Here is a 10950-nt window from a genome sequence, read left to right on the forward strand (position 1 = left end):
CGGGCATCTCAGTTGTCCCAGGACATCAGGGGACGATAATCTCAAATCAGATTTACCTAATAAAAAGTCATTCATTTAATTTAAACGCTTTTTTAAATATGTGGCATCTATTGGTTGATCTGGCTTTTTTGCATTTTTTTTTACCACAGGTTTATGTGACTTTGTGCCGTAAAACAGACATCTTCAAAATCAGATTAGTGCTGCTCACCAAATCTGGTTTTGGATGAAAATAAATCCAAAATAGATAAACATGTGTTGTAATTATTTACTTCATTGATACTTTTCACGTGGAAATGATGGGTCTTTTCTGATTTGAACATGTTCTAAAGCCCGGTATTGTGATGCCGTCCACCGAGTGAACGCCTTTTCATTTAATTTGGCCTTGTAGGCCACTTTAATAATAATTCTAAATTATCTTCTGTTAGTTTTTTCGCAATCATAATTATATATTATCTGGATTTAAGGTATTTGGCAACGGGGATTTTTGAAAAATTATAGGCTACTGGAGAAGAAAAAGTGAGATTTGTGACTTTTTCCTAAACGCTAGGAGTTTCTCTGAATTATTATTCGAAATATTCGAATTTAGTACATCATATTTTTGAAATATAAGCCTTCATATGATAATATATATTTTTATTATTGGCATAGCTTATTTCTGTGTAAATATTAACAATGTCAACGTAGGCCTACTTAATTCGTATTAATTTTGGAAATTATTCAATTGGGTTACCCTTTTTTTTACAGAATGTTAAATGTAGTGTGTGTCTGACTATGTTCCGTCTTTAGAAAAGCAATGCACATCAAAATATGGAAGCAGTCCTGATAGTGATGCGTTAAATTCCACATGTTGTCTTACAACTGTTGTGCTTAACTTTTTATGCCGTTTTGCCTTTATTATGCCTTATTCAACTTTTTTTTTTACATGTATTTATCGTGCATATTTTTAATTACCTGTACAATTGTAGAATAACACGTCCGTTTTTTGCACATGTAGCCTACTACTGTACTTTCACTCACATTTTTCAGAAAGTGTTAATTTCTCTGGTAAATTAATATAATAAAAGAAAGTAACATGGAAAATTATGCATTTTATTACAGGGATACAAAAAGTCTTTAATCCCCCTCACACACTCAGAGCCTCGGTGCAAAACTGTGGCTCCTGCAGTGATGTGACTGAACAGTGGAGACATCAAATTGGCTTTGCACTCATCTGGATATTATGTAATCTGGATTGTTAGCAAATTCGACTTTAAATGTAGTTTTTATTAAGCCACACCATAGGCCTGTGTAGATGTAGAGCGGCTCACCATGCGACCTGGCTTTTCGGTAATGATTAAAAAAAAGTCTAAAATCGGAAACAACATTTTGTCTTAATTTGGATTTTGTTAACGTTTTTAAAGGCTATATTCAAATTTGCGTGCCATGACAATTAAAATATTAATGTAGAGTGGTCCATTTATTTTCATGCTGTATTTGCCTGGCAACAGAAGGCTATATATATGTACATGCGTGCCATGACGTACATCCTGAATTATGGTCAGTGCTGACATCACGGGTTCACTTTGTGGTCTGATTTTAGGATTTCTATCAATTTACTCTACTTCAAAATCAACTTCTGCTCAGGAGAATAGATACACATAAGGATAAGTAATCAATGCACTATTCACTGTTCGCTATATGGCCTATTTTTCTGTTAAGACCATTATTTGGTGATGAGCCAAAAGTCTCCCATCCTAACCTAAATGGGAAATCATTTGAATAGCCTTGCTTCGATGTTTCCACACACACTTGCATTTTGATTTAAGGCTTACAATTCAGTGTTCTGCAAATTCAAATGCATTGCAGAAAATACGTCTGAACTGCAGTCTTAAGTTAACAGGCTGCAGATGTTTGACTTTATAGATCGGACAAGTCATGCAACGAACGAGTCACGTGAATCTCCGCAAATAGATCTTGTGTGGAAATAAAGACACTTCCCTGCAGACGTGACAATCGTGTATTGCCTTATAGTATTATTATCAATGATGGGGGGGAAAAACAGCTGTCAGTTTTCATGGATATATCATAAACATATACGGTGTTCTTTTTCCCCTCCTTCAATTGTATCTGAAGCCTGGTGAATATTTCACACGGGCCCTGTTATGCAACGCGTGTAACCTTGAAGAGGTTGCAGCATCACTGTGGTGCTGACGCGCTCTGCAGGGAAGAGGCCAGGAATTACACTGTCAATTATTTTATTACACACGTAAGGCTTGCTTGTGCCTCTAAAAAAAAAATGGGCTGAGTTGGCATGACGCACTAAATAAAAAAACAAACATGGACGTGACTTAAATTTCACTGTTTATTTATCAAAATCATCTTGGAGTGTGTTATACTGGGAAAAAAAGAGAAAGTAGATTGCACATCGATAGTGTCTATCTATGTAAATGTAGGTTACCGTTATCTGTTACTGCTAACTGTTCATTAGTGGTTGATTTTTATTTAATTCGTTGGCTTCAATGAGGTTGGAGCTTGGCCAAAAACGAAAAAAAAGACATAAAAAAAAAAGTGTTTCCATATATTGAAGTGCATATCTGTCATTAGTGTTATGCGCGTCAAGGGTCCCTTGGAATGTAGCTGTGAGTGCACGACAGAGATGCCACAGGCTATTCATTAAACAACGTGTCAATAACACTGACAGTATAGTGAAATAAGTTCACGATACATTCCTGACCTGCACCCACTAAACTTGAGCACATGTCAGTAATCTCCCGCAGGTACACCCCAGTGTGGGTCAGGTGCGAGGAAACAGCAGTGAGCATCGGTCCAACCTGCGACGGCACGTAGGGTGCCAGGTTGTGCGGCTGCAGCACGAGCAGAATCGGCAGTAACACACTTATTAATAAAGTGATCCATCTCGACGCTGGCATCCGTGATCCCCCCACTCGGTAGTGGCCATTCTCGTGGGGGACTGAGATCTTGTCCACTTCTCTGAGCCTCAGTGAGTCCCACTTCTTCACATCGAAATTACGCACGAGAGGACCGACGTCCGTGTCTTTCCGAGAGGGCAGCGGAGTCTCCTTCAGGACCTTAAACTTCTCCCGAAACTCCTGCATCTGCTGCAGAAAGCACAGGGGGTCGGATACACTCCGGAAAGTCTCGGCGATGCCCAGCACCCGTGTGTGCTCCTCCACCGCCGCGCTCAGCTTGGTGATCTCCGGGTCGTACGCCTGCAATACCACCAGCTTCAGCGTTTCAAAATCGGAGAGGATCTCATTCTTTTTGCATTCAATGTTACTGATGAGTTTGTCGAAATAATCTGTCACCTTTGCTGCGTCCTTGGTCACATACTGTAGTGCCTTTTTCTTACTGGCTTGCAGTGTCTCCAGGCAGGTCAGGATGTCTGCGCTCTGCCAGCTCTCCACCCCGCGCAGCAGCTCTTCATACGCCTCCTTCTCCTGCTCATACGCCTCCTCCAAGGAGCAGAATGTATGCCCTCTGTGGTCATCTGTTGTCGCGCAAAACCCACAGATTAGGTTTAAATCCGTGGCGCAGAATATGTTTAGAGGCTGGCCGCAGTGTTGTTTACAAACAGACATTTTAGGCATAACCCTTATTTTGCTGTATTTATCCACAATCCCACGTAGAGAGTAGTTGATCTGCAGGCTGTTGGCGCCGTTGTGAGGGGTCTCTTTGCGGCATGTGGGGCATTTGATAGGTGCTCTGAAATATGGACCTCGGTTTCCCTCCAACAGTCCCTCCAAGCATTTGTTGCAAAAGCTGTGAGAGCACAGCAAAACCCGGGGGTCTTCGAAGAGACCGCAGCAGATTGGGCACGTAAGTTCCTCTTCTAGCTGCTCCATGGTATCCTGTAAACACATCACCCAAGCGTCAAATCGGTGCTTAATTAAAGCAAAGAAAACCCAATAAATCAACACTCGTAAAATAGGCTGCCCAATACGCACCCACACAGAGATGCTGCGCCATAAAGACAGACAGGCATTAAACTACACAGGAAAATGCTGTAGCATCGCAAAGGATACAGATTTTGCAGTCATGTTCCAGCTGTATGAGGAGTATTCCCATCCTGAAAGTGAAACTGACTTGCATCGCTTTGCCCGCGTAAAAGATTGGCATGAACTCTGCCAAAATCTCCATTTGGACATATAACGTTAAAAAACAGCCTGCTTTCTGCTGTCATTCTGTAACCAGCTCACGTTGAAGAAAACAAACGCAAAAATAAGGCTGGATATAAATCAATAAATCGTGAATAACTTTATAAATGCAAACTATTTTCTCCTAGCGTTGTATAACAGAACAGCAGGGCAGTGGTTAGCTAATCTAGCCCTATATTACCGCCGTCTAACCAATCCAATGCGACAAATTATCGACAAGCAGGGTTCGCGTTAGCGTTGCTCCTGTTGGCAAGGTACTGAAGTAGAGCTGTGACAGATTCTGCAAGCGCATAGTAACATGCAACTACTGGACCAAAAGAATCACTCACCAGCTGCTGGGACGCACAGTGCAACGCAATCATGGCGCTTGTTGCTGTGCAGACTTCGCCCTTTTCCGGGTTCAGAGTTAACCGTTTGAGTGGCGAACAGAAAATTAAAAACACACTAATTCGTCTGGTTTTGTGCATATGTACAGTGGGCTGTCCACTACACTGTGAACAGCATCAAAAGTACTGGTGTTTTGAATTTTTTGGGGTGCGTAATTTCAGATATTGGGGTTGTTTACGTTTCTGTCCCTGCTGGGTACTTTGCAGAGGATCCCTGACAGTCCGATGGGGGAGGGGCTGTTGCTATGCAAAACATTACAGCGTGAAAAACTGTCAACTAGGTTTTAGTCCCACTTTCTGTATCACATGTTTTTACATTAACCTACTTTAGTTGCTTGAGTGGATACTGTTCAATCTGTTGTACACAGTTAATAAAACAGATGCAAGCGAAGGCACTAGGCTGCATAAACCTATTAAAAGTACTCTTCAATGCTATGTTGCACTGAGCTGTCAAGTGGCACATTATCTTGGCACGACAGACCCACACGATTATCTATATCAAACATCAGCAACATAACGTTATGTTCCAGCCATTCGTGATGCTCTTTAGCTGATAATCCGTATCACTAATTACACATTTGCCAACAAAACATTTGATATATTTTTTAAAAAAAAAACACTTTCTTTTCACTTGAGGTTATGTAACATCGATACCCAATAGTTACTTAGTCACGTGTAGAAATGTTGACCTTGATTTTCTTCCCTTGTTTCCATGCCATCAGGAGCAACTGCCTATCTTAGCCACTGTGATTGGATACAGTTGGGTTGCAGGAGCTTATGTACTTCCGGCCTCTGTCGCTGTGCGTCGCTGTTGCGTAAGAGGAGTCTGACATCTTTTACGTCAAGTGCTCTTTGGTTCGGTGGTATTTGTTTCCGGATGTGTAGCTAGAAGCAAGAATGGCTGCGCTGTTTACGTGTTGTCTAGGCTGCTGCGGGGATGGCGGATCGGGGCATATCCCCCTGAAAGAAATGCCTATCGTTCAGTTAGATACTCACCACATGGGTACGTAGTTTTGTGTTTAAATCTCAGAGCTGTTAAAGTGATGACAATACGCCTAGTTGTGACATGACGATATGCTACTTCCGCCGTTAGCATCATAGCTAACTGATAGCTGCTCGTTGTGTTGTAACGTTTGTTCAGTTAAATGTGTTTTTATATTTTGCCTCGAGTGGTTTCAGTAATTTCTTACAACGTTCCTCTTCATTTTCTTCCTACAAGGTTACTCATTTGTGAATTAAAGGTGAGTCGTGATATTTAGTCTCCTGCAGCTGAACTCATGACACGACTATCAGGATAGAGACTGAATTACTGATTATTATTCTCTGTCAATTAATCCATTTAGCAAGTGAAAGGTTATTAAATAAGCCCATCGGGTAACAATGATATATGTCAAATAAAAACAGGAAACAATTTCACTTGAGCTGCTGAAAGATGTATCAATCAGGAGGAACATGTCCTATTTCTTCCATCGACTTTTAAGTTCCCTTCAACACATTTTTTAAGTCAAATTAAAGTATTGTGCTTTAAATCATGATTTGTGTTGTCATTCAATCCTGAAAGAAAAATCAGGCACATTGTGTTAAACTGAAATCCAATATTGCTTTTTTTTTTATGTGGGTTTTAACAACAAGATATATTTTTGCTTTTGTTTTGCAGGCACAGATGTTGTCATTGTGAAGAGTGGCCGGAGGATATGTGGCACTGGAGGCTGTCTGGCCAACGCTCCTCTGCACCAGAACAAAAGTTATTTTGAGTTTAAGATCCAGTCCACTGGTAAGTGCTTGGCTTCCAGCTGAAGATCACCCAGTTTCCAAACCTCTGCTGCTCTCTTTTCTTGCCAGATTGACATTTTCCGGTGCATTCCTAGTGGGAGTTTTTGGACACGCTGCAGTTTTTAGCAGCTTCAACGTCTTGTGACTGCATGCTCACTTATGGATTTCTGTAGACTTGCCAAGAAAATATTTTAAAACACAACTCATCCAGCTCCACACTAGCCACAGACTGTTTAATGCTAACATACCATGTTAAATGTATCATGCATGAAAACATACCTAATTATCTTTAATTGCAACTGTCCTGTCTTTGTGGTTAAAAGGGTTTTAAAATGGCAGATACTCAGTGTTGTGCTTTGTGTTCAGGTGTGTGGGGAATTGGTGTAGCGACGCAGAAAGTGAATCTTAATCAAGTGCCTATGGGCAGAGACACAAACAGCCTAGTCCTGAGGCATGATGGGTCTGTGTACCACAATAATGAAGAGAAGAATCGCCTACCTGCAAACAGCCTCCCTCAGGAGGGTGACATTGTGGTAAGTGCAAGATTATTTAGCTTGATCCTGAATTATGTTTGATTGCTCTTTAGCTTTGAGTGATTTAAGTGTTGCCAATTCTCGTAAAGCTAAACATTTCAAACGTAGTCTCTGAATCAGCACTCAAGCCAGAGAGTTACTATTCCAAAGATAAAGAGTGTGTTCTCAGACATTGCCAAAATTATATTTTTTTCAGAGTAAAGGTGCATCACTAATGCTTTATCTCTGTTCTATCAATTAGTCTGTACATCTAGCTACAGTATCTTGTGGTCTATCAACAGGCATGCAAGAGTAGATTATTGGTATATTCAGAACTCCTTAAACTCCTTCAGACTCATGGACTGCACGTCACATTGATGGTGACAGTGTAATGCTTTTTCTAAAGTATTCGGTAACTAATTGTCATCAGTTTATTAAAATAATAACAGATTTGTAGTTATACTGAGACAATTTGTAATACTTGATAAGCCATTCTTGTTGTTTTTCAGGACTCAGAAATCATTTTGTTGAATATCATGTTAATTAACACAGACTTGGGGTCTGAAAAAATGTTTTGCGGCGGGTGCTGCAGAACATCCTGCGGGTGCAGGCGGCTGCAGCTCGAAACCCAGCGGGCGGAGAGCAGTTCTGAAAATGATGCAGACTTCTATCTTTCACTGTCAGCAAGCATGTCATTATCTGCTCAAAGCAGTGTGTGACATATGCTACCCGACATAATGAGACAAATCTTGGTTTTTCTTTTTCACAAACCTAAAATATAAACGCATCAAATGTATTTCTGTCACGCTACTTTTATGACAGCATATGGTTCTGCTGAAGAAGAGAGAAAAACAGCTTTAAGCTACAACTACTGGAACTTAAGGCTTGGTGACTTTAAAAAACCTTAAGTGGTAGCTCTTTCAAGTGAGCTGTACTAGAGGGGCCCTAAAGACATATTTAATAATCATGCAGGAATAAACTTATTTAGCTCACGAGACAATGTATGATCCCCTTTCGTCAAATTCAGGTCAGCCAATCTGTCAGTCAGTAAGACTTCTAAAATGAGTGATGCATGTTCATTTGGGTTTACTACAGCTTTTAAAAACGGAGGCCCTAAAACCAGCATGTGTTTTACTGTCCACCTGTCCACTAAAATGTTGTCACATTTGCATGCACAAATTCAGTTATTAATTCCAGTTTTGTTTGTGTTCCTCAGGGCTTCACATATGACCACGTGGAGATGAATATATATCTGAATGGAAAGAACATGCACTGTCCTGCCTCAGGGATCCGAGGCACTGTATACCCCGTTGTTTACGGTACGTTTATTTGTTGGCCGGATATGCTGAATACTTTGAAAAGGGGCTTGGTAATTTGGGGAAATGTTTTGACTATTTTTCTCAATTGTAAACTTTATGTACTGACAATTGCTCTCCCAGATATACCCTTTTGGCAGTTACACTTTTCTCCACTAGAGGGCTGTATTTGTACATTTTTACAAAACACTGCTCATTTCGGGATGTTAGTTGTACTAAAAAGAAGTTTCCACCCATGTAAGAGTCACATTGACTCATTGAAACAAGTTCAGACAAACATTCTTGACATTCAGGTTTTATTCTAGTCAAAGGAAGATTTTATTTGTCACACTGGATTCTTTTCATAAATATAATCTCTGTAAAATGTACTGTTGTGTTGAATCTGTGCAGGCATATCATTTATATTAAAGGGCTTATTATTATAATTTTTTATTAACATAGACTGAACTTCACTGATAGGGACATGCTGCACTATTTTCCATATCTAATCTAGTATAGTATGAACTATTGAATACTAATGATGCTTTCAAATATGGATTTGTAATTTTTTCTTTCCTCCCTCTTTGAGTCTATTTTAAGATTGACTATAAGAAATTATCAAAAAAGCTGGTAAAAAAAATGGCCTTAAAACATAATTTCTGCAATAATCACACATCAGGTTTACAACGGGTAAACATAGCAAGGCCTTTGGAGAGTGTATGTCCACGAGTTGATGCCGCTTCTCTTCCTCAGGACTGATTTCAAAATTGTAACATTGTATTTTGAGGGATTTTGTTCAGATTGCTGCTGGTACGAGGCATCTGACCTAGTTTCTACAGAACAAATAACTTTGTAAAATAAACAAGATAATGACATCTATTTGATTTCCTTTGACTTTATCAGTATTAAATGTCTTGCCAGAGAGACTTGGGTAAATGTATTATTTTAACTTTTTTGAAACTTTGAATGGGTTTCATTTCAATTTCATTTTTATTTGTTTATTTATCCCTGTGTGAATTAATATCTGTGCTATCCTGTGTTCACCCTTTTTGCTGATGCTGCTAAGACACCTGGATTGTCCAAAAGAATCCATACGGAGATCACTCAAGTTTTATCTTATGAGCTTAAAGAAACACAGATAAGATCAATGCATGAGCTGTGGTCAAAAACTGTACAAACATAATTTGATATTTTCAATTAAATGCTGCTAATACTAATATTCTGTTATGTATGTTAACATGCACTCAAGCTTGTGCTAATTTCTTTCCCTTCTTTCTTTGCAGTGGACGACAGTGCCATCTTAGACTGCCAGTTTAGTGACTTCTACCACCCAGCTCCACAAGGATTTGAGAAGATCCTCTTTGAACAACAAATCTTCTAAAGTATCACTTCAGCCTAAGCGCCTCTTTACCATGTCACCCTCTCCTGTATCTCATAGCAACCTCTGTGACACTACAGTCTGATCTTGATTGGATATCATGTGTGGCTTAATGCCTCTTGTTTTGTTTCCCCTGATTACTCTCTCTCTCTACTCATGCCTCGCGTTGACGTTGGAGTATCCTTGAAGGAGTGGGGTTTTCTGATCATTGGTTGTCTATGAATATGCTGGTGGTTAACTGTCAAATCTTTACCTTGTGTCAGTGGTCCTCGCCTTGTATTAACTGAAACACTTTCAATCGCTGCTTTCATTCTCAATCTGTGTGTAGATGCCGGACAGCGGATGAAATGGTTAAATGTTGAAATTTTTCAGGATCAAAAAGCCATGTCTTATTCACATTGCTTTATACTTATATTATTTGATTATGTAATCTCATAAATGTCCTACTGACTCAGCATTCACCCTATATTTATTTGTATTTATTTGAGTCACCTATTCACTTTCATTTAACAAAACGTGTCTTTCTTTTGGCCGGCAAGGGTGTGAACTAATGAAGGATCAGCTGTCGATACTGACACATCTGTCAACAAAATCCCATTCACTTTTATGTACTTTTCTTTAATTAAAAATACAATAAAAATATGTGATATTGCAACACTTTTGCAATTGGAGTTGACACAAAGATGGTTTAAATATGCACTCCAGTTATCCAGAACACATTCACAGAGAACTGCCGGTTTGACTTTCGCTGAGGTATGCTGAGGTGACATGCTGCGAATATATAATACAAATGTTTAAAAAAAACATTTCTTAAATTACTGACACTAATTATATATCAAGCTTGATTTCCAAATCATTTCTATGAACAGCTCTTTAGACTTTCCACACTTTGTCTTTCCTGAAATCTTCATGGTGTATTCATTCTAATTATCAGAATATTACCAAAGTTGGTGCCGGCTGTCTCAGATTAAAGATTTTAATGGTTAAAAATGTCAATCTGTTGTGTTGTATTGGCATTGCATAATTCGCTGCTTACAGTTAAATATTTAAAATGCTTGTCTTTGGTTGCACTAATGATGTTATTGTACAAGCATATCCAAATATTGTTGATTCATTAAACTTTTGTGTCTGGAGGCAAACCTTTGTCGGTCTGTTCTGTCTTACATTGACTGAATGTAACTAAGTACATTTACTCAAATAGTGTACTTTGCTTAAAATTGTAGGTACTTGTACTTCAATTTATTATTTCAAATTATGCTACGTCATACATTACATTTTGAAGGGAAATGTTATACTTTTTACTCTTATTACATTTGTTTTACAGTAGTAGTTACCAACTTCTTTGTAGATTATGTTAATACAACACATACATCTACTAATACACTAGATATTAGCCAGCCGTATATAAAGTATATCAAATAAACTCCACCTTTTACCAGGTGCATTGAAGTG

The 10950-nt window shown here is 39.0% G+C and overlaps 2 protein-coding genes across 3 annotated transcripts; one reads left to right on the forward strand and one right to left on the reverse strand.

The window, feature by feature from the left end:
- Positions 1–1075: 1075 nt before the first annotated feature.
- Positions 1076–4635, reverse strand: trim13 (tripartite motif containing 13). Of its 2 annotated transcripts, none has more exons than XM_034128511.1 (2): positions 4484–4635; positions 1076–3848 (listed from the first exon to the last, which is right to left on the reverse strand). In XM_034128511.1, the coding sequence occupies exons 1-2, from the start codon at positions 4619–4621 to the stop codon at positions 2646–2648; spliced, it is 1341 nt and encodes a 446-aa protein (XP_033984402.1). In that variant the 5' UTR covers positions 4622–4635; the 3' UTR covers positions 1076–2645. The 2 variants fall into 2 exon arrangements, with proteins under 2 accessions (XP_033984402.1, XP_033984403.1); XM_034128512.1 differs by lacking the exon at positions 4484–4635 and adding an exon at positions 3945–4461.
- Positions 4636–5326: 691 nt separating this feature from the next.
- Positions 5327–10642, forward strand: spryd7b (SPRY domain containing 7b). The gene is made up of 5 exons (XM_034128513.1): positions 5327–5543; positions 6198–6314; positions 6680–6846; positions 8042–8144; positions 9404–10642. Exons 1-5 carry the CDS (start codon positions 5438–5440, stop codon positions 9499–9501), a joined length of 591 nt encoding a protein of 196 aa, XP_033984404.1. The 5' UTR covers positions 5327–5437; the 3' UTR covers positions 9502–10642.
- The last annotated feature ends 308 nt before the right edge of the window (positions 10643–10950 follow it).

This window comes from Trematomus bernacchii, unplaced genomic scaffold, assembly GCF_902827165.1.
Source record: "Trematomus bernacchii unplaced genomic scaffold, fTreBer1.1, whole genome shotgun sequence".
Taxonomy (NCBI): Eukaryota; Metazoa; Chordata; class Actinopteri; order Perciformes; family Nototheniidae; genus Trematomus; species Trematomus bernacchii.